The sequence below is a fragment of the Arachis stenosperma genome, chromosome 8 (assembly GCF_014773155.1).
Source record: "Arachis stenosperma cultivar V10309 chromosome 8, arast.V10309.gnm1.PFL2, whole genome shotgun sequence".
NCBI classification, from domain to species: Eukaryota; Viridiplantae; Streptophyta; class Magnoliopsida; order Fabales; family Fabaceae; genus Arachis; species Arachis stenosperma.
This window is the reverse complement of record NC_080384.1, coordinates 49,541,784-49,566,670: the sequence shown is the minus strand read 5'-3', so window position 1 is coordinate 49,566,670 and position 24,887 is coordinate 49,541,784. Positions and strand designations below refer to the sequence as shown.

General features: G+C 29.8%; 3 protein-coding genes across 3 annotated transcripts; all 3 read right to left on the bottom strand.

Annotated features, from left to right (window-relative positions):
- Positions 1 to 2,335: 2,335 nt before the first annotated feature.
- On the bottom strand, positions 2,336 to 7,286 carry LOC130945187 (flotillin-like protein 4). The gene is made up of 6 exons (XM_057873897.1): positions 7,127 to 7,286; positions 6,165 to 6,280; positions 4,696 to 5,116; positions 3,671 to 3,966; positions 3,323 to 3,571; positions 2,336 to 2,866 (listed from the first exon to the last, which is right to left on the bottom strand). Exons 3-6 carry the CDS (start codon positions 5,078 to 5,080, stop codon positions 2,348 to 2,350), a joined length of 1,449 nt encoding a protein of 482 aa, XP_057729880.1. The 5' UTR covers positions 5,081 to 5,116; positions 6,165 to 6,280; positions 7,127 to 7,286; the 3' UTR covers positions 2,336 to 2,347.
- A 7,391-nt stretch (positions 7,287 to 14,677) lies between these two features.
- Positions 14,678 to 17,485, bottom strand: LOC130945188 (flotillin-like protein 3). Its single transcript, XM_057873898.1, has 4 exons — positions 17,101 to 17,485; positions 15,806 to 16,101; positions 15,473 to 15,706; positions 14,678 to 15,031 (listed from the first exon to the last, which is right to left on the bottom strand). Exons 1-4 carry the CDS (start codon positions 17,483 to 17,485, stop codon positions 14,678 to 14,680), a joined length of 1,269 nt encoding a protein of 422 aa, XP_057729881.1.
- Positions 17,486 to 18,270: 785 nt separating this feature from the next.
- On the bottom strand, positions 18,271 to 20,771 carry LOC130946135 (flotillin-like protein 4). Its single transcript, XM_057874815.1, has 4 exons — positions 20,387 to 20,771; positions 19,586 to 19,881; positions 19,238 to 19,486; positions 18,271 to 18,789 (listed from the first exon to the last, which is right to left on the bottom strand). Exons 1-4 carry the CDS (start codon positions 20,769 to 20,771, stop codon positions 18,271 to 18,273), a joined length of 1,449 nt encoding a protein of 482 aa, XP_057730798.1.
- Positions 20,772 to 24,887: the final 4,116 nt, after the last annotated feature.

Genomic DNA, 24,887 nt, shown 5'->3' with positions numbered 1-24,887 from the left:
CTATTTTTTATTTTTTATTTACATAGGACCGGATTAATCGGTTCAACCAGTAACTCACAGGTTAAATTAATGATCTAATAGTCCAATAATTTAATCTGTTCAATCACCGGTTCAATTTTGACAACTATGCATTTTATGCGTCTTTATGAGAGCACCCCTAATTTATTTGGGTTTAAAAAAAAAAATATAAAGATGGCTAATTGCATTTGGATTTCACAGGCCAAAAGAGATACATAACATACCCTAAAGGTCAAAGGCTAAACTATCTCTTCAATATTCGCAACACTGTTTCAAACACTAACAAAAAGTGCCAAAAGAGATACATAACATACCCTAAAGCTTAGAAGGCTAAACTATCTCTTCAATATTTGCAACACTGTTTCAAACACTAACAAAAAGTGTTTCTCTATGATGCATGGACACTGACACAGACATGGGACACGACATGACACGGGACACGTCGACACGCGAATTTTAAAATTTTACATGATACGAGGACACGCATACATATTAAATATAAAGTATTTTTTAGATAAACCCTAATGATATTTTAATATTTTATTGATATTAAAATAAATTAATTTTTTAAATTATTTTTAATGTCTTATTTTAATTATATCAAGTATTTAAAATATTTTTTGTTTTAATAAATAATACTATATACTATATCTAAATTTCTTTTAAGAATATATATTAAGAATAAGATCGGACACGCTGACACGTGTTGGTATTTAGGTGTGTCCAAGTGTGTCTGGAGAAGAATTTTTTATTTTGTATTGAGACATGGTTTGGACACAGCTGACACGGATGTTGGACGAGTATCGATGAGTGTCGTGTCTGAAATGTGCCCGACACGCAAACACAGCAACTCAACAAAGTGTCCGTACTTCATAAGTGTTTCTTTTTTACATTTCATTCTAATAGTATTCTTCTCATTAGTATTGTTTTTTTTTATTTACTATAAATATAATTATTATTTTTTCCTGGCCCGAAATATATATTGTTCGGTTTAAAACTACGCCTGCCTTCGAAAAATCTTGGTTTGGACGGATTAAAATAAAGAATTGAAATTTAAACCCAACATTAAAATCAGAGAAAGATACAAGTAGCTAATACTACTAAAACGGCCCAATCAACTAATTATCATTATCACCGTAACATTAATGTTAAGTACCCACTGAAATTAGAGAGAGATAAATATTGACTTCTCTAGCATGGCAGATACATTATCTGTGCTCCTCCCAACTAGACTTACACGTTTCGAAGCAGGAGCAGCCACGTCACTTTCATCACACAAAGAAGAGACTTGCGTTCATCACCAAAGCAATGTAAAATAACACTTATAAAAAAAGCTCATCATAATATATGTAAATAACACTTATATTTATTAATTACTAATAACTAAAAACATTTAACAACTATAATGTAAAATAGAAATTTACAGATATAAAATGTGAATAATGTCATAGAACGTGTTAACAAAACGATAATCACATGCAGTCGGTAGTCCTCTTTGTCACTTTGAAAGAAGACGTTGTCGGCATCAATATTAATTTTTGAATAATAATGTAAATTCAAGTCTTTATTATCAAATTTAATTAAATTGATCTAATATAATAAAACTAATTATAATTAACATTATTTTAAATTTTATTATTTAATTTAATTAAATTTAATTCATAAAAAAAATTTAAATATATAGTATTACTCTTAATTTTTTTCTCCAATTTTTTGCAAATAATATTTAAATAACTTATTTATTTTTTGGTACCATTTTAATAATTTCAAAATATTATTTATATAACAAAATCAATTACTAAATTGATTATTAATATATTTGTATATAATATATATAATTTAATTTATTTTTTAATATAGTAGCTAATTTTGATGATTGATTTTGATATATATATATATATATATATATATATATATATATATATAATTTATCCTCAAAATTAATACTTGATCACACCATCCTCGTATTACTCAATCCAAATATAATGCCATTTAAATATATAGGATACAAACTTAATAACTCTCATAAAAGAAATATATATGCAATCGAAATTTCTAATTATATATTTACATTTACGTGCGGATGTTAATTTTGTCCAAAATAGTGTTTAGTGGCTAATGCATACGCATTAAAAAAAATATCAAATAAACACTCTATTGAATGTAGAAATAGCCTAATAAGCAAATTTATGGAGGAGAACTAATACTTAATCATGTCATATTAATGGTAGATGAGTTAACACATAATATAAACATTCTTTTGACGAAATCTCCTAAACTAAAGAAATTGGTAAAATATTAAAATATGTTTATCACTTTACTAATCTTTTCACTTTAAAGAAGCTTGATCCGCATTCTTTCGAGGCAAGGTTCCCATCCAAGCCGGAGGCAGCATACCAGTTTGTTCTTCAACTGTCTTAAACAAAGGTGGCAACATCTTATACACACCAGCAACCTCCTTCAAAGCACTGCCACCGTCACCACCTTCGCCATTGCCGTTTGTCCAAATGCTGATATTCGGCTTGAGTCCACGTACCGCGTCGCCATTAATCCTAGCAATCTCTTGATACATTCCACGTTCTATCATCAAGTAGTCCCTTAGAGCTGCATAGTTTCCTCCAAGTGCTTCATGGAGTGTCTTTAGATATGCACCTTGGGCTTTCCCTAATGCCATAAGCCCCTCTGCCTCCTTCTTCTTCGCATATAGCTGCGCATCGGCAGCTTGTTGGCGAGCGAAAAACTCTGCCTCTGCCAATTTCTTTTGTGCTTCAGCTTCTTTCTCCTTCTGGAAAAGAACTGCTTCTGCTTCTTTTTGTTTCTTGTATAGTTCCCAGTTGGCCTCTTGTGCCTATCAAATAATTTTACTTGTTATGGATCCATAAAGAGTAAAAGTAACTAGGATTTCATTCCGCATTTATATATTGACACATCATGAGCAAAAGTGTTTGAATCAATTATCTAATATCGCAAAATTCACAGAAAACAAAAAGTATTTGATAAATTCAAAATGTTATCATGCAGTTATTATTGCACAATTCAAGCATTGATGATAAGTTGCATTATTTTACTTTGTCCAATGGCCAATCTCAGAAATTCAGTGAGATTACATACTTCATGAGCAGAAATAGTTACAAGGAAGGATACTAATTAATGAGTTGTATAGAATAATTATAGATAATTAATTTTTAGTTAGTTAATATCATTAATTTTTATAGAAGGTTTAGGATTTAGAGTTAGAATTTAAAATTTAGAAATTAAAATTTCGATAAAAAATAATTTTAAAAAAAGTTGTGAAGGCACTAACCTTGGTCTCATACTCAACGCTTGCCTGGGTAAGGTAATCAGCTCTAAGTTTCTCAGTCCTGGCCTTAGCATTCATCCTCTCAACCTCCCCCTGCAGCTCTGCCTCCCTCAAAGACACTGCCTTTGTAGCCTCCATCTCCGCCAACTTCGCCACCTTCGACCACTCCGCCTTCTTCCTTGCCAGCTCTGCATTTGCCTCTGCCACCTCTGCTTCCTTCGAATTCTCAAAAACCTTCACTGATGTCCTCACCTACAACACTCAAAAAAACATGTTTCAAGACTATATCAATATAAACTATGTATTTCTTTCATCAAAGAATAATGAAAATACAAAACATTATTTAATTACGTTGATCTCCTCCTTATCGCCCTCGCCTTTCTTCTGAGTGGCAATGATCTTCGTCTCAGCATCAATCTTGGCCGCATTCTGGAGCGTCTCGCCTTCCCTAAGCTTGGCACCAACCTCTCCCTTCTTCTTGGCCTCAGCAACGTCCACCTTGGCCTGATTTGCAGCCTCCATCTGAGTCTTCTTGCCCAAGTAAGAGAAGTACTCATGTCCCGGCACATCCACCAGCTGCTTCACGTTCGCATTGTAGATCAGCAGCCCAAACTGATTCAGTTCTAGCTGAACTTTCTCGAACACACCTTCAAGTAACGGTTACATGCATGTTAGTTTCAATTAATTGATTTCTGTTACTCATGAGTAACATTATTACCAACATTTTGCAAATTAAGTTCACAATAAGGTGCAATCAAATAAAATAGGCCAATAGGGTTATTTGGATGTTTAGTAGAAAAATCATTTTTTTTTTCTTTGGTGATATGATTAGAAAAAGAAAAATGAAAAAAGTATAGGGAATATTAAGTCGTTTTTCTTTTCTATTTCTATTTTTTTGGAAGAATTTAAAATTTAAAATATAAAATTTAGGATTTAAGATTAAAAATTTATGATTTAAAATCTAAAATTTTAAAATAAATAAAATTTTTGAAAAAGTAATAGATATTTACCAAAATATTAGTTCTCTAGCATTACTTTTAAAAATCAATTCAATCGTATTTTAAATAGGTTTGCATACAACTAAGGAAAAAAAGTTGATTGTAAAACAATTAAAGAGGATTTATGGTGCATTCTTTCTAATTGATAAGACCTAATATTTTAGGACTTTTACCATTGACAACCTTTTAATAAGGCCTTTTAACCCCACTTTTTTTCTAGCATATTCATAAATCAACCGTAAGAAGTATGATATTACGATACATTGATACATATCTAACTATCTAAGTACAATTTAAATTTAAATATATTGTTGATTTAAGAAAGTAAGTTCAAAGGCAGAGAAGAAAAAAAAAGGTGAAGTTATTGTTATCGCATACCTTGCTTGAACTCCTTGGTTCCCTTGAAGATCTCGTCCATAGTCATAGAGGCGGCGAGAACACGCGTCTCACCCTCAATGACTCCTTGGACGAGATCATTAACGTGGTTGGAGAGCTTATCATGGGTCGAGAGGAGCTTGGCGTACTTTAAGAGAGACTCGTGATCGTCGACACGTGGACCAATTGTGAACACCGAAGGAAGCTTGAAAGGGAGCTTCTCGGCGCTCATGGCTTGGAGCTCGAACGTGTAGTTTACCGGAGAAAGGTCCAAGGTGGTGCATGATTGCCATGGAAACACCCATGCTTTCTTCGCAAGCTTCACGTCTTTGATCCCAGCACCTGTTATTACCAGGTATTCCGATGCATTCGCTACCTTGAACATCATCAGTTCTATATTTTCTTGTAATACAGTGATCTATGACTTAAGAGAGAGTATGAGGGAGATGGAAGAAGCTTAATTAAGATAGAAGAATTGGAGTGAGTGAATGAATGATTAATGTGTGTAGAAGACAGAAGACTAGAAGCCTATATAGATGCAAATATCCGAAGAAATAGTCAAATTTATTGCGTTTAGATTAGCAATTTTATCTTTGATTTTTTTGGAAAAGGTTTTTTGTAATTTTCAAGAAATTTGTATTCGCTTTATATTTAAAAAAGGATATTTTTTATTTAAAACTTGAGTTATTTTGAGATTTTTTATTTAAAAAGATTTTTTTCCCTTTTTAGCTTATACTTAGTGAGGAAGGAGAGGGAAGGAACAATTGTGGTAACAATATTCAAATTGAGGTAACTGCTTTGCGATTCTGTTTCCTTCCTCTTATGCTCTTATTAGGAGATACGATCCTCCTTTTTAATTATTTTCTGAAATATATTGATTTTATTATTAGGTGTACATTAAAAAATCAAAATGTGGTTAACCGGTTAAAAAACTATAACCACATTTTGGTTAACTAATTTAACAAAATTTTAAAAATCATATTTATATTTTTCAAAATTGGTTTACCAAAATCAAATTAAAAAAAAAATCAAGATTCTAAGAACCGAACCGGTCATCGAATCGTTCTAGTCACTGATTCATCGGTCCAATTGTGGTTCAACCGAAAAAACTGTTTTAGAATAAAATAATAAATAAATTATAAATAAATATCCTAAAATATGATTATAGTCTAATATAAATCTTAAAATATCTTTCAAATTTAAAACACTACATAAAATATCATCAACTAAAGCCATATGATCTTTGTCAAAATACAAACTCAAAAATTAAATATTAAAAAGAACATCTAAATATTAAATGCCTACATGAAAATTTGTCATCAATCCTCAAAATTTGCAAAAACTTGTTAAGTCCTCAACATTAGAAGCCATTAGTTTCAACTTTAACAGAATAGTTCATGAACAATTAAGAAACTGTTTCAATTTTCAAAACACTTTCAACCTCTTGGAAACAAATAAAATGAATAAGTTACCTCAATTCTCTTGTAACTCCTGGTCTGGAGGCTGCAGGGCACATTCTTCACTTTAGTAAACGGTTTATCAATGATGACTTTCCAACATTAGGGTATCCAACTATTCCAGCTCGAACCTTTATACGATGACATGAATAATTCACTTCAACTTAGTTATATTCATTTGAAACAAGTACTAAAGAGTGAGAACTAGCGTAAAACTAAGAAAAATATAACTTATTTTTGTAAAATGAAAAACACAAGAAATAGCCTAAAGATTATACACAGCAATCAGATAGATTATTTTGGTTATGCAATTTACTGATCCAAACTTTCACTCAAACAATGTGTTTCACTGTATTTATATCATTTAGGAGTAATAAGAATGCTGCAACAGAGAGAGAAGTACAAAATTACTACCCATACGGTTTGAATTATGTTTCCCTGGTATAGATATTAGATAAAAAAAGGAATTCTTTTGAGCAATAGGAGAAATTCTTTTGCCAAATAATTATTAAATGAATGACACAGCTAAAATTGACACTTAGTTGTTACATAACCCACTGGACGCGGATGCAGTCCTTTGGCTTTGCGTTTAATAGGCTGCTAATTCCTTTGTTAACCGTCCTAGCTTCATTGTACCCTTTGCAATACATACAACACAGAGTTAAGTCTGTGGCATGTGAAACTTCCTCACAAAGGTCAAGGGCTAGAAAGAAATTAATTTATAGTAGCAGCAGCATAACAAATCCATTTTTAGCAATAATTTCAAAACAACAACAGTTACCTATTCCATAGTCAAGTGCAAAACCTATTCGATTCATATCAATTTATATTTTTTTCTTATTCATTAGAACAAAGATACTTAATAATGCAATGCAGCAAACTGAATTACCCATGACATTATCAGTCTACAACTTTTATGTATATATCATCTGCAATGAAAGGAAAGAGTGAAAAACCCAGTAAGCAGTGCCACTAACCTTCAACGGAGAGCAGGACGAGGACGAAGGCGAGCGGCGAGACGACGGTGAGCAGCTCGAAGCCTCGAACAGAGAAGCCACGAATGGATGGACGACGTGCCGAGCTAGAACAGAGTCTGGGTTTGATTTGGGTTTTGAACGTTGAAGAGAATGGCTTTGCTTTCCCTTTCTTTGCTGTGCTGAGTGACACGAAGGAGGGGATGGGTCTGGGGGAAGGGGCGTGGGGGTGGGGTTTCGTTTTTTTTTTTTTAAATTAAGCAAACAGCGTCGAGTGCGTCGTTTTAAAGAACCGGCCGGTTTCTGGTCCGGTCCAATGTTCCGATTCTTGGCCGGCTGAACATTTTAGGCGGTTTTTTAAATTTACGGTTTTACATTGGATCGGACCGTTTTGATCATCAATTTCTGATTGAACCGGTTCGATTAGCCAATCGGATCCATTTTTAAAACCATAGAAAAATCGATTTTTAACCAGTTAACCAAATTTTAAAAAGTTTTAATTTTTAGATTAAAAATTCAATTTAAAAAAATTATTTTTTTAAAAAAACTGATTTTATATTGGCAAAAAAATTTTGATATGGAAGTAAAATAAGTGATATGCTTTAATATGGTAATTTTTGGTGTTTTTTTAAATTGTGGGAGTACACAAATCGAACCCTCCGATTTGTGTTGAAAAAGTTGAAAAAAAATTCAGAATACATAAATCGGACGGTCCGATTTGTGTTAAAAATTGAAAAAACTCAGAGTACACAACTTGGACCATGCGAGTTCTTTGGTCATAAAATTTTGCTTTACAAATCGTATGGTCCGATTTGCAGCTGATAGAATTTGAAATTTGAAACATGGAATTCGGACCCTCCGTTTTCTTTGTTCTGGGTAATTTTTTTTTACATTCGGAGGAACACAACTCGCAGGGTCCGAGTTCTGCTTCCTCTGATCCCACAACGAGGTAAAACACTCCTCCTCCCCATACTCGAGTTTAACACTTCCTTTGGTTCCATATTCAAATTAAAAACTCTTTTATATTTTTAAAAACCCATTTTTCTATTAAAAACCGATTTTTTTAAATCGGTTTTATTTTTGTAATCAATTTAAATCGGTTTTTAAATTTTATAACCTGTTTTATCGTATAAAACAAATTTAGTTAATTAACCAAGATTGAATTTTTGGTTAACCAAAAAATAATTTGGTTTTTGAATTAATCAAACTATGTAGTATGTATAGCTGTAGCGGATCGTGCCTCTCCAACCTTTTTTTATTGAATTTAAAAAATTAATTTTACATTTTTATTTTTAAATTATAAATGTAATATTAATAATTAAAAATAAATTATAAAAAAATAAAATATCTTAAGTTATTTAACATGTAAAAAATATAAAATAAATAAATTTAAATCATAAAAATAAAATTTAAAAAATATAGGTTATTATTATGTATAACAAAATTAATATAAAAAGTTATTAATATTATTTAAAAATTAGTTATTTATTTAAAATATTTTTTTTATCTCTATCTATAATTTTAATAGATAAAAAATATATTCTTTAATCTTTTTTAAACATCTTTAATTATCTTTAATTTGATTATTTTTTAAAATTATTATTATCTCATCATATTATATATTATCCTTTTCTCTTATCATTTGTTATATATATATAATTATTATTATCTCAATGTCATTATTATGTTGCCTTATTTTATTCTTCTTCGTTATTTTCTTCTTTTATTCATCCCAATAACAATTAATTACCACCATACTATTATCGCAACTCTTATTTTTATTTATCATTTTGATCCATGATTACTATTGTTGTTAACTTTTGAGTTATTGAAGATTTACAAAAATAATTATTTTCTTGTTTGATTTAGATATTTAGATGTATAACTAATTATATAGATACTTATTATTTTTCACACTTGTTATTAAATCATATTTTATTATTTTAAAAAAATTGAAATATCAAGTATTTAAAATTTTTGTTAATCAAATTATCAAAATTTGTCAATAATTATAAAAAAAGTAATATCAAGTATATTATATCTTTTTAAAAGAGTAATATTATATAGACACTACTATTTTAGTGACTATTAATATATACAATTGACTTATAAAAAATTTTATATTATTGAGTACTTCCTCTACTCTCAACACTATTTATAATCATTCTTAATTTTTTTTTAAATCTAATATATCAACTTCTATGTCTTTAAATAATAAAACTTTCAAGATTTTCTTAAAATTTTATTTAATTTCAAAACAGCATAGCAATTACTATATTGTTATTTTTTAAATATTTTTAGAAAATTAATTTTTATGTTTTTTAAATTATAAATTTGAGATAAAATATAAAAGAATTAATATATAATAAATTATTAATAAATAAAAAATAAAAATATTATAAGTTATTTAAATTTTTTAATGTATAGAATAATAAAATTTGAATTAATTTAGATATATATAATACTAAAATCATTACTTTGTCATCTATTATTTTATTATATAAAAATTGAATTTATGTACTTAATGATAAAGCTAACGTGCCATGCTTCTGAGAGTATTTTCTGGTTTATTTCTTTTAACTCATTAAATACAATTCATTACAATTACTTAATTATATTAACTAATTGATTTAATTAGATATCTAAGTATCACACAATTTAATATTATGTATATGAGTTAATTGAATATAATTGTTAGAGTATAATTAGAATCAATTAGATTAATTAGCATTATTCAACATATCTGAATATTTAGTATAGAATATTACATGTTTATTATTTCGATTCTCTTATCACTTATAAATATCTTTCTATATTGTATCATTCTATACAATTTGAATACTCACAAACCTTTTTTCTATCGCTCCCTCTCCCCTTTCTAACATGGTATCACAACCATAGTATCTCTTTTGAGGAGGATAAGTTGATTTTCTTCTTGTGAAATCACCGTATTTTTTATACTATTTTTTCATATTATTTTTTTCCTTCTCTTTTGTCAATGCTTTGATGCTTTTCTGACCTCACCGATTATCTAATCCACTATTTACTTATTCTTATAGGGAACATATATTTTTCGTCACCTTCCAATAGTTTGTCATCTCTTCGCACTTTGTCACTTTTCAGCAGTTTTTCAGCAGATCGCCATCTTTTCAACAGTTTTTCAGCAGTTGGCCACTCTTGCGGCAGTTCCGTCTGTGTTCTCGTTTGGCAGTTCCATCTGTGTTTTCTTTCGGTAGTTTCCTCTGCGCTTCCTTCCGACAGTTCTGTTTGCGTTTTCTTGTGACATTTTCGTCTGTGTTTTCTTGTGGCAATTCCATCTGTGCTTCCTTGTGGCAGTTCCGTCTACGCTTCCTTTCGGTCGTTCCATCTGCGCCTCCTTCCTACAGTTCTGTCTACGCTTTCTTCCGACAATTTCGTCTGCGCTTCCTTTCAAACTCAATTTGTTACTTGAGTTTAAGAGGGATGTTAGAGTATAATTTGGATCAATTAGATCAATTAGAATTATTTAACATATATGAATATTTATTATAGGATATTACATCTTTATTATTTAGATTCTCTTAGTACCTATAAATACCATTTTATATTGTATCATTCTTAGGGGTGGAAATAGGCGGGGGTGGAAATAGGCCAGGCGGCCTGCCAGGGGCCTACAGCCTGGCCTGTGTTTGGCCTGACCTAGCCTAGCCTGATAAGAAATAGGCCCAGGCTCAGGCTTTATACTAGTAAAAATGCTATTAGAAGGATTTGAACTTGAGTCTTCTATGTTATAATAATACCTTTATCCACTCAGCCATTTGTCTCTTTAATTATATATGTGTATTTTGTATCAATATTATTCATAAATTTATTATTTTATATTTTATATTTTTAAAAAATAAATTATATCTTAAATTTAATTATTATTAAAAAAAATAGGCCTATTGACAGGTTTCAGGCCAGGCCAGATTTAACAACAGGCCAGGCTCAGTACTCATTAAAAAGCCTATACCAAGCTACAGGCCAAGCTAAGGCCAATATATTCTATTACAGGCCTGGCCTGTTAAGAGTAAAGCCTGGCCTGGCCTGGCCTGTTTTCACCCCTAATCATTCTACACAACTTGAATACACACAAATCTTTTCTCTACTACTCTCTCTTACCCTTTCTAATAATAATAAATATAATTTAATTTAGTTAGAAGTTTATTGTTTTATAGTCTTATTTATATATATATATATATATATATATATATATATATATATATATATATATATAAACATGACAGAATCTATCTATTCTATTATATAAAAATCGGATTTTTGCACTTAATAATAAAGATTACGTGGTATGCTTCTGAGAGTATTTTCTGGTTTATTTCTTTTAACTCATTAAATACAATTCATTACAATAACTTAATTATATCAATTAATTGATTTAATTAGATATTTAAGTATCACACAATTTAATATTATGTATATGAGTCAATTGAATATAATTGTTAGAGTATAATTAGAATCAATTAGATTAATTAACATTATTCAACATATCTGAATATTTAGTATAGGATATTACGTGTTTATTATTTCGATTCTCTTACACACAATGCGAGATTCTAACTCCTAATAGTTGTTTAAGCGGATGAGTGAGATGATCAATCAACAAACTCAAATTGATTAAGACAAATACTAATTATTTTTAATATTTTAATATTAAAAATTATGAGAGTTTGATTTTAATTATAATTTTGTAAAATATCTATAATAATAATTACTATATATTTTATTTAATTTGCCAACAAATTTTTTTATATAATTTTATGTATTATCTCATATAGAATACGGAAACATACATTAATTATATATAACAAGATAAAAATTTATAAATATTTATAAATTTATTTATTTTTTCAATCTGATTTAATTTAAAACAAATATAAAAATTTAAATGTAAGAATTCTTTTTTTTTTCGAATAATTTTAATTATTAATTTTTTTTATTTCTTTTAAGTTTATATTTAATATCTTAAATCATCTTTAATTTTATTATTATTTTTTTAATTTTTAATTTTTATTTTAAATTATTTATTATATACATATTTATTATTGTCTCATTGCCAATTATTATCATAGCTGCTATTATGATAGTCTTGACATTTCTTAGATTTTGAGTCCCTTTGTATCACTCAATTTAGATGCAGAGTTTCTTGATTCCTAGTGGTATTAAATTGATGTTCTGATTTGTTGTTTCTACTTCAGTGTTCTCAATATTTGGTCAACAGCTCCTTGCAGAGGCGGAGCTAAATAAAATATTAGAGGGGAGCCAAAAATATTTATCCAATAAACTAAGACTAAAATAAAATTTTAAGAGGGGGCTAAACTAAAATTTACATATAATTTACATGTAAAAAATTAAAATTAGGGGGGCCATCGCCCCCCTTTCCCACCACCTAGGTTCGCCCCTGGCTCCTTGTGTATATGTAAGTAAGATATAATATCATATCAGTTCTGTGATTTATTTTCTAGCAAACTTAAATTTTCCACTTCTTGCATCATATTTTATTCTCATGAAATTCTTTGACATAAATAATTGCAGCTTGATCATCGCAGGATGGATTCTTGTTACCGGTACCTTTATATTATGTGGCTTGTCCCTCGCTCTCCACAAGTAAGTCTCCTTCTCCCTCCCTAAAATCGTCAAAAGGGTAAATTACATTGACAAATCTTGCACACGAATAAGGGATGAAGTTATAGAAAATCAACTTTTAGTTAGCCAATTTTATCTAACTTTAGTGCTTAGGTTTATAATTTAAGATTTAGAATTAAAAATTTACGATTTAAGATTTAAAATTGAAAATAAATAAAATAATTTTAAAAAAGTTGATTGATATAGGCTAAAAAAAAGGTGATAATTTAGCATTAGTCATTGGCAATTAGTGTATATTTATGCGGTGTTTGTTTATAAGGACATAAGCGGTATTTGTTTACAAGAACATGACACTGATATAGATACAAAAATATAAAATTATGGTTGATAAATAAGATATAGACATACCGAATTAATGTATTTTGTATTTAAAAAAAAAAAACAGAAATATTAAACGGAGATATAATTTATTTTTTTATCTTTTTTTTTTATTATTACTAACAAAATTTTCATACTTATATTTTTTATTTTATTTTTTATTTTAATTTTTGTGTGAAAAAATAAAAATAAATTATTTTTTTATTTTTTTCTGTCTTATATTCAATTTATTATCAAACAAAATATAAACACTCATTTTTGTGTTTTTATCTTTTGTTCGATTCTAACTGACTTTCTTAAAACCAAATGCAGTACAAATAAAAAAGTATCATGTGTAATATTACCTAACTTTAAAGGAGATTGTTAGGGACTTAAGTATTATGGATGCCTAAAGTCTAAAGTCTCACATTAGATAGTATAAATGCTTACTATTGTATTTAAGGAGAATGATTCTTTTCTTTCTTTTAATAGCTAGCTTTTAAGCAGTAGTTTTTCACTTTTCTTAAATGTTTAAGAGAGTTATTTGTAATCTATATTAACAGTGTGAAGCTTATTTAAATTCTAACCTTTAAATATCTTACATTTGATAGTGTGACAACAGACACTTGTGTAGCGATAAATCAGTGGAACATGCTTCCCAGTGCCACTGAAAGCACAGCCATGGATGAGATTATGCCATGCTTGGACAAAGCCACTGCAAAAGAAACATTGCTAAGAAGCAAAGAAGTAACTTCTGAGCTAGTCAATTTGGTCAACCAGATCATCACAAATGTTTCCAACATAAATTTCGCCCCAAATTTCACGCTGCTGTACTATAATCAATCCGGTCCGTTGATGCCGCTCCTCTCCTGATTTGACTGATAGACAGTGCGATCCTCGTGAAGTGAGCGTAAGCAATGCTACACAGGTATATTAAGTTATTAACAGAACCTTCATTGAACATACAGATCTTCATAATACACTCACTACTATTGTATTCTATAAAAAGAAATCTTAAGGGTTATCAAATTTTATTATTTTTTGTCATTATTTAGCCTTCAACTCAATTTTTTTAGTATAGTTTTTTCAATCTAGTAATTTAACAATATATTTTATCCTATACTTTTAAATAATGATAACTAACTGAAGGACAAAACAAAAAATTCTAATGACCTTCTAGCATTCTTCTTTTGTAAAAGGGAACTAATACTCTATATATTGAAATTGTGAAATAAACACTCTATATTGAATGTAGGAATAGCCTAATAACAAAAGAAAATAAGCAAATTTATTGAGGAGAACTAATACTTAATCATGTCATATTAATGGTAGATGAGTTAACACATAATATAAACATTCTTTTGAAGAAAATCACCTAAACTAAAGAGATTGGTAAAAATACTAAAATGATATTTGATTGGGGTTTATCACTTTATTAATCTTTTCACTTTAGAGAAGTTTGATCCGCATTCTTTTGAGTCAAGGTTCCCATCCAAGCCGGAGACAGCATACCAGTTTGTTCTTCAACTGTCTTAAACAAAGGTGGCAACATCTTATACACACCGGCAACCTCCTTCAAAGCACTCCGCTGTCACTGCCTTCGCCATTGCCATTCGTCCATTTGCTGATTTCCGGCTTGAGTCCGCGTACTGCGTCGCCATTAATCTTAGCAATCTCTTGATACATTCCACGTTCTATCATCAAGTAGTCCCTTAGAGCTGCATAGTTTCCTCCAAGTGCTTCATGGAGTGTCTTTAGATATGCACCTTGGGCTTTCCCTAATTCCATAAGCCCCTCTGCCTCCTTCTTCTTCGCGTATAGCTGCGCAGTTGCTAATTTCATTTGTGCTAAAGCTTCTTTCTCCTTTTGGAAAAGAACTGCTTCTGCTTCTTTTTGTTTCTTGTATAGTTCCCAGTTGACCTCTTGTGCCTATCAAATAATTTTACTTGTTATGGATTCATAAAGAGTAAAAGTAACTAGGATTTCATTCCGCATTTGTATATTGACACATCATGAGCAAAAGTGTTTGAATCAACTATCTAATATCGCAAAATTCACAGAAAACAAAAAGTATCTGATAAATTCAAAATGTTATCATGCAGTTATTATTGTACAATTCAAGAATTGATGATAAGTTGCATTATTTTACTTTGTCCAATGGCCAATCTTAGAAATTCAGTGAGATTACATACTTCATGAGTAGAAATAATATACAAGGAAGGATACTAATTAATGAATTGCATAGTATAATTATAGATAATTAATGTTTAGCAAGTTAACATCATTAATTTTTATAAAAGGTTTAGGGTTTAGAATTGGAATTTAAAATCATATAAAAAATAATTAAAAAAAAGTTGTAAAGGCACTAACCTTGGGAAGGTAATCAGCTCTAAGTTTCTCAGTTGTCACCTTAGCATTCATCTTCTCAACCTCCCCCTGCAGCTGTGCCTCCCTCAAAGACACTTCCTTTTTAGCCTCGATCGCCGTCAAGTTCTCTACCTTCCACCACTTCCACCACTCCGCCTTCTTCCTTACCAGCTCTGCATTTGCCTCTGCCACCTTTGCTTCCTTCAAAATCTCAAACTCCTTCACTGATGTCCTCGCCTACAACACTCAAATAAACATGTTTCAAGACTATATCAATATAAACTATGCATTTCCTTCATTAAAGAATAATAAAAATACAAAACATTATTTAATTACGTCGATCTCCTCCTTATCGCCGTCGCCTTTCTTCTGAGTGGTAATGATCTTCGCCTCCGCATCGATCTTGGCCGCATTCTGGAGCGTCTCGCCTTCGCTAAGCTTGGCACCAACCTCTCCCTTCTTCTTGGCCTCAGCAACGTTCACCTTGGCCTGATTTGCGGCCTCCATCTGAGTCTTCTTGCCCAAGTAAGAGAAGTATTCAGGTCCCGGCACGTCCACCAGCTGCTTCAAGTTCGCATTGTAGATCAGCAGCCCAAACTGATTCAGCTCTAGCTGAACTTTCTCGAACACACCTTTAAGTAACGGTTACATGCATGTTAGTTTCAATTAATTGATTTCTGTTACTCATGAGTAACATTGTTACCAACATTTTGCAAATTAGGTTCACAATAAGGTGCAATCATAATTTTTTAGAAGTTCTAACCTAAATAAAATAGGGTTATTTGAATGTTTGGTAGAAAAATCATTTTTTTCTTTGGTGATATGATTAGAAAAAGAAAAAAAAAGAAAAAAGTATAGGTAATATTAAGTTGTTTTTCTTTTCTAATACCATTTTTTTTTTGAAAGAATTTAAAATTTAAAATTTAAAATTTAAGATTTAGGATATAAGATTAAAAATTTATGATTTAAAATCTAAAATTTTAAAATAAATAAATTTTTTAAAAAAGTAATAGATATTAACCAAAACATTAGTTCTCTAGCATTACTTTTAAAAACCAATTCAATCGTATTTTAAATAGGTTTGCATACAACTAAGGAAAAAAAAAGTTGATTGTAAAACAATTAAAGAGGATTTATGGTGCATTTTTTCTAATTGATAATTGATAATTGATAATACATAATATTTTAAGACTCTTACCATTGACAACCTTTTAATAAGATTTATGGTGCATTCTTTCTAATTGATAATTGATAATACCTAATATTTTAGTACTTTTACCGTTGACAACCCTTTAATAAGGCCTTTTAACCCCACTTTTAATATGATATTACGATACATTGATACATATCTAACTATCTAAGTACAATTTAAATTTAAATATGGAAAAGTCTAGGGGCCAACAATTTTATTGAATTTTGGCTAACATGTAACCAGCAGAAAAATGTGAGTCATTGGATGAAACCTCACACCAATCTCACACCATTAAATCATCATTGATGGTTATTTGATGGCTACCAATCACAAAAGTTGCTGATCTCCTAGCATTGCTCTTTAAATATATTGTAGATTTAAGAAAGTAAGTTCAAAGGCAGAGAAGAAAAAAAAGGGTGAAGTTATTGTTATTGCATACCTTGCTTGAACTCCTTGGTTCCCTTGAAGATCTCGTCCATAGTCATAGAGCCTGCGAGAACACGCGTCTCGCCCTCGATGATTCTTTGAACGAGATCATTAACGTGGTTGGAGAGCTTATCATGGGACGAGAGGAGCTTGGCATACTTTAGGAGACACTCTTGATCGTCGACACGTGGACCAATTGTGAACACCGAAAGAAGCTCGAAAGGGAGCTTCTCGGCGCTCATGGCTTGGAGCTCGAACGTGTAGTTTACCGGAGAAAGGTCCAAGGTGGTGCATGATTGCCATGGCAACACCCATGCTTTCTTCCCAAGCTTCACGTCTTTGATCCCTGCACCTGTTATTACCAGGTATTCCGATGCATTTGCTACCTTGAACTTCATCAGTTCTGGATTTTCTTGTAATGCAGTGATCTATGACTTACGAGAAAGTATGAGAGAGATGGAGGAAGCTTAATTAAGATAGAAGAATTGGAGTGAGTGAATGAATGACTAATGTGTACAAGACAGAAGACTGGAAGCTTATATAGATGCAAATAGGCGAAGAAATAGGCAAATTTGTTGCGTTTAGATTAGCAATTTAATCTTTGATTTTGTTTTTTAAAAGATTTTTTGAAATTTACAAGATATTTGTATTCGCTTCCTATTTAAAAAAATATTTTTTATTTAAAACTTGAGTTATTGTGAGATTTTTTATTTTAATTTTTTTTCTTTTTAGCTTATACTCAGTGCCGAAGAAGAGGGAAGGACCAATTGTGGTAAGTGGTAACAATGTGCGAAATTTCAAATTGAGGTAAATAATTGCTTTGCGATTCTGTTATGATTCTGTTTCCTTCCTCTTATGCTCTTATTTGGAGATACGATCCTCCTATTAATTATTTTCTGAAATATATAGATTTTATTGTTATTAAAATATTGTAAAAGGGATCTAATACTCTATAAAAAGAAATTATGAAAAAAACACTATATATTGAATGTAGAAATAGCCTAATAACAAAAGAAAATAAGCAAATTTATTGAGTAGAACTAATACTTAATCATGTCATATGAATGGTAGATGAGTTAACACACAATATAAACATTCTTTTGAAGAAAATCTCCCAAACTAAAGAGATTGGTAAAATATTAAAATGATATTTGATTCGGGTTTATCACTTTATTAATCTTTTTCACTTTAGAGAAGTTTGGTCCGCATTCTTTTGAGTCAAGATTCCCATCCAAGCTGGAGGCAGCATACCAGTTTGTTCTTCAACTGTCTTAAACAAAGGTGGCAACATCTTATACACACCGGCAACCTCCTTCAAAGCACTACCGCCGTCACTGCCTTCGCCATTGCCGTTCGTCCAAATGCTGATATTTGGATTGAGTCCACGTACTGCGTCGCCATTAATCTTAGCAATCTCTTGATACATTCCACGTTCTATCATCAAGTAGTCCCTTAGAGCTGCATAGTTTCCTCCAAGTGCTTCATGGAGTGTCTTTAGATATGCACCTTGGGCTTTCCCTAATGCCATAAGCCCCTCTGCCTCCTTCTTCTTCACGTATAGCTGTCCATCAGCGGCTTGTTGGCGAGCGAAAAACTGTGCCTCTGCTAATTTCTTTTGTGCTTCAGCTTCTTTCTCCTTCTGGAAAAGAACTGCTTCTGCTTCTTTTTGTTTCTTGTATAGTTCCCAGTTGGCCTCTTGTGCCTATCAAATAATTTTACTTGTTATGGATCCATAAAGAGTAAAAGTAACTAGGATTTCATTCCGCATTTATATATCGACACATTATGAGCAAAAGTGTTTGAATCAACTATCTAATATCGCAAAATTCACAGAAAACAAAAGTATCTGACAAATTCTAAATTATTATTGCACAGTTCAAGAATTAATAATAAGTTGCATTATTTTTTACTTTGTCCAATGGCCAATCTTAGAAATTCAGTGAGATTACAAACTTCATGAGTAGAAATAGTATACAAGGAAGGATACTAATTAATGAGTTCATCGAGTTGTATAGTATAATTATAGATAATTATTTTTTAGTTAGTTAATATCATTACTTTTTATAGAAGGTTTAGGGTTCAGAGTTAGAATTTAAATTTTATATAAAAAATAATTAAAAAAAAGTTGTGAAGGCAGTCAAGGCACTAACCTTGGTCTCATACTCAACGCTTGCCTTGGTAAGGTAATCAGCTCTAAGTTTCTCAGTCTTCGCCTTAGCATTCATCCTCTCAACCTCCCCCTGCAGCTCTGCCTCCCTCAAAGACACTGCCTTTGTAGTCTCCATTTCTGCCAACTTCGCCACCTTCGACCACTCCGCCTTCTTCCTTGCCAGCTCTGCATTTGCCTCTGCCACCTCTGCATCCTTCAAGTTCTCGAACACCTTCACTGATGTCCTCACCTACAACACTCAAATAAACATGTTTCAAAACTATATCAATTTAAACTATGTATTTCTTTCATTAAAGAATAATGAAAATACAAAACATTATTTAATTACGTTGATCTCCTCCTTATCGCCCTCGCCTTTCTTCTGAGTGGCAATGATCTTCGTCTCAGCATCGATCTTGGCGGCATTCTGGAGCGTCTCGCCTTCCCTGAGCTTGGCACCAACCTCACCCTTCTTCTTGGCCTCAGCAACGTCCACCTTGGCCTGATTTGCGGCCTCCATCTGAGTCTTCTTGCCCAAGTAAGAGAAGTACTCATGTCCCGGCACGTCCACCAGTTGCTTCACATTTGCATTGTAGATCAGCAGCCCAAACTGATTCAGTTCCAGCTGAACCTTCTCGAACACACCTTCAAGTAATGGTTACATGTATGTTAGTTTCAATTAGTTGATGTCTGTTATTTCTATTACTCATAATTTTTTAGAAGTTCACAATAAGGTGCAATCATAATTTTTCAGAAGTTCCAAGGTAATAGATACTGACCAAAACATTAGTTCTCTAGCATTACTTTTAAAAATCAATTCAATCGTATTTTAAATAGGTTTGCATACAACTAAGAAAACAAAAGCTGATTGTAAAACTATTAAAGAGGATTTATGGTGCATTCTTTCTAATTGATAATACCTAATATTTTAGAACTTTTACCATTGACAACCTTTTAATAAGGCCTTTTAACCCCACTTTTTTTTTTCTAGTATAATCATAAATCAACTCTATGAAGTATGATACTATGATACATTGATACATATCTAACTATCTAAATATAATTTAAATTTAAATATATTGTTGATTTAAGAAAGTAAGTTGAAAGGCAGAGAAGGGGAAAAAAAGTTGAAGTTATTGATATTGCATACCTTGCTTGAACTCCTTGGTTCCCCTGAAGATCTGATCCATAGTCATAGAGGCTGCGAGAACACGCGTCTCGCCCTCAATGACTCCTTGGACGAGATCATTAACGTCGTTGGAGAGCTTATCATGGGACGAGAGGAGCTTGGCGTACTTTAGGAGACACTCGTGATCATCGACACGTGGACCAATTGTGAACACCGAAGGAAGCTTGAAAGGGAGCTTCTCGGCGCTCATGGCTTGGAGCTCGAACGTGTAGTTTACCGGAGAAAGGTCCAAGGTGGTGCATGATTGCCATGGCAACACCCATGCTTTCTTCGCAAGCTTCACGTCTTTGATCCCAGCACCTGTTATTACCAGGTATTCCGATGCATTCGCTACCTTGAACTTCATCAGTTCTGGATTTTCTTGTAATGCAGTGATCTATGACTTAATTAAGATAGAAGAATTGGAGTGAGTGAATGGATGATTAATGTGTACAAGACAGAAGAAATAGTCAAATTTATTGCGTTTAACATTAGCAATTTTATCGTTGATTTTGTTTTTTTTTTTTTTTTGAAAGGGTTGTTTGAGATTTCCAAGATATTTGTATTAGCTTTATATTTAAAAAAATATTTTTTATTTAAAACTTGAGTTATTTTGAGATTTTTTATTTTAAATTTTTTTTCTTTTTTAGCTTATACTTACTTTTTGTTTGGATATAAAAAAGAAAATAAAAAAAAATATATAAAAAAAGTAAAATTATTTGTGTATTATTTAAATAAAGAGAAAATAGATAAAAAAAATAAAAAAATTATTTATTTGAATGAAAAAAAATATAATAATATAAAATTATATTAATATTTTTATAATAAAATAAAATATAAATATTTGTATTTATTTATATTTTATTACATTTTATAAATATTATAAAATATTATAATTTTATATATTTAATTTAAATTATTTATCAAATATATATAATATTTAAATGTAAATCTCTATTATGATAATATATTAAAACTAAATTTATATTGATGATAATTATTAATAATAATAGAATTATGGATAATATTATAAATACACAAAAAATAATTTTTTTTTTAATTTTTTTGTTTGTAATGGATAAAATTTTTTTTAGTATGATCTATACCAAAATTTTGTTTTCTTTCTATTCTTTTAATATCCAAACAAAAAAAATAAATTTTTTCATTTATTTTTTTTTAAACCAAACATAGTGTTAGTTACGAAAGAAGAGGAAAGAAACGGCCGTTTTGCTAGGTAGCAAATAATTTCGTAAACAATATGAACAATAAATTTTAAAATTGATTTTAATAAAGTAAAAATACATTATACCTCTACAAAAATTACAATAAAAAAGAAGATTATCGGATGAGTAGCTGCATTTTTTCAAAATTCACTAAACTCATTATCTTCTTATCCTTTTAAAAAAACAATTGTGATAACAGTATATATATTTTTTTTGTCGTACAAATACACTCACACATACTAGCCACTACTGTTAGAATTCAAACTAGTGTGACTTTAGTTTGTGGCAAATGCTTTTGCCACTGTATCACATGCCTCAGCCATAACAATGCTCAAATTGAGGTAATTCAGTAATTGCATTGCCATTCTGTTTCCTTCCTCTTATGCTCATAAAAAAGACCGTACGAGTAAATCCGTTTTTTCTGCGGAAATTCAGTAAATCCGTTTAATCTACTACAAGTTAGTCCGCTTTTTTTTTTTTTACGTCGCTTATTTTAGTGAGCCTACGTTTTTGAAATCTAAAATCCACCCATTTAGGCCTAAATAGGCCAGACCCAATTATTTATTACTGGCCAGAGAGTGTTTCTGTGTAAGCTTTAAAAGGTGAGGCAAGTCCAAAAAACAAAAACCTTCAATAGGTGATGGGAAATAAATAAGGCCAATTCTATAGTCCCTATGAGTTGGTATCTAAATTTTGCCTAACTTATTTTTTGTAATAAATTTTGATTTTTTAAAAATTATTTATTATTATATCTTTTAAATTAAATATTATTTTTTAATTTTTTTTAATAAATAAACACTACTTTTAGACACCATAACATTCACCAATAAATAATTGTAAGGGCAGGAAAACCGGCTGTGATAGTGGTCCACAGTTGGATACTTGTATTAAAGTCAAAAGCGACATATAGTAAGTGTTGGAAATTACATTGGGATATGAGCCCTATTGATTAACTTTTATTCTTGTTAAATAATTTGGATTAGTTTAGTAATTAGTTTATTATTCCATTTATATAAATATGCAAAATTTAAATTTTATTATATACATACAATAATTTATTGACTAATAATAAATTTTTAAATAAATTTTTTTTGTCACGGATTAATTCTTTGCTTAACAGATTGGAGAATATTGTAAAAAAAAAAATTTACTCATTTTTTGGGTCCCACAATCTCTCCTTATATCTCTTTTGGTATCCAATTTCCATCAAACTCTTAACCATCTTCCACTTTTGACTATTGTCACACTAACCCTCTCGATGGATATGATCATATGAACATGGTTTCCCTGTGAAGCTAGGGAATATTGGTGTCTATGTAAAATTATAAATATTTTCACGCGAGATTATATATCCTGCCAAGCATCAACGGAATCTTATTAGACTTTATCCAGTTAATAGAATTTGAACTCAAAATATGGAGTATGAAGCAAACCTTAAGAAAGTGTGATATTCATATGCAAACCTATTTTTATTAGTTTGCCAATTTGTCCATTATTACTAGAGAAAGAAGAGCAGCAATTCTTATTTATTATATTGATTGGTAATGTTAGTTAGTATACACATTTTATTAATGTCTTTAGAACTTTTCTTTAACATAAGATTATAATTGAAAATAAGCTAATAGCTAAATGCTGATAAAAAGAATAAATTAGAATGACTTTGTAATACTATTATTATTATCAGCATATGTATTCGTACTATATACGGGATAACAATATATAAAATATTTGATATTTAAATAATTTAATAGTTAATATAGTCAAATAATTTATTAAATAATTTGATATTTATCTTAATTAAATCAAATAAATCAAAAAATATCTTTAAAAGTATATTACGTCAACTATATTATTAAGTACTAATTGAGAAAATCTAATTTTAATTATAATAGTCTATATATTTAGAACTGTCAAACGAACTAACCTGGTCCATTTATGTCTAACCCGTTAAGTTCATGGGTTAAATGGGTTGACTCGTTTAAGTCCACTTTATTCGTGGGCTAGAATTTTCTAGCTCAAACCATTTATGATCAATCCGATGGGTTAAACGGACCAACCCGTTTATCATTTAACTTTATTTTTTGAAAAATATTTTGACAAAAAATTACCACTCTTAGGTTAAAAATCTTTTAAAAAAATATTTTTTTAATTGATGGATCAGAATTTTGGGTCGGATCTGGATGAATATCGGCTGAAAGTACTACCTTTTTTTTAAAAAAATGTAAAAAAAAAATGGGCCACCCGTTTACCCACGGACTATCCCGTTTAACTCGTCATTTTTTTCCGGATTAATCGTGCTCAGTCCGTTTATCCCAAAATTTAAACGAACTTAATTTTAGAGGCAAAGCTCGCTCATTTAAATGGGTAAACGGGCTGGTCCGATGGATTTAGCCCATTTTAAATGCCCTAATATACTTGTACAATACACAAAAAATATTTTTTTTTGGATTTGGATCCTCTAAAGTTTGAATTTCACTTTAGAGAGTAAAGTGTGATCTTCTACCATTGAATAGTTTCTCTTTCATATTTATTATTGGTCCCACCTATGAAATCAATGGTGAGAGATCACACTTTACTCTCTAAAGTGAAATTCAAACTTTAGAAGATCCAAATCCTATTTTTTTTTTATATTTATGTCTGATATATGCTTTTAAAATAAGTTATTCATAAATATATTTACCTTATATAAAATAAAAAAATTCACAAAGTATTTATATTTAAGATAGAAAAAGTGTCGTATATAGTAAACAAATAACTCAATATCTACAAGAAAAATGAACTAAAATGTTTTAAAGTTGATTTATTATGTATTCACTAAATGTTGTTAAAATAATAATAATAATAATAATAATAATAATAATAATAATAATAATAATAATAATAATAATAATAATATTATTATTAATAATAATAATAATAATAATAATAATAATAATAAATTATTGATTTGAATACTAGAAAATAATAATATATTATTAAAAAATATTAATAAATAATTCTCAAACTATTTAGATAAATTTAATAAACAAAAATAAAAAATATCATATTCAAAATATAAATTTAATAAACAAAAATTAAAAAAATACTATATTCAAAATATTGTATAAGAAAGAATAAAAATTATTTAAAAAAATATATAATATTCATGAAATTATAAAAAAATAAATATAATTATTAAAAAGATATGATATAAAATATTATAATTATTGACAAATCTCATAATAATTAATTATTAAATGTTAACAAATCTAATTATTTAA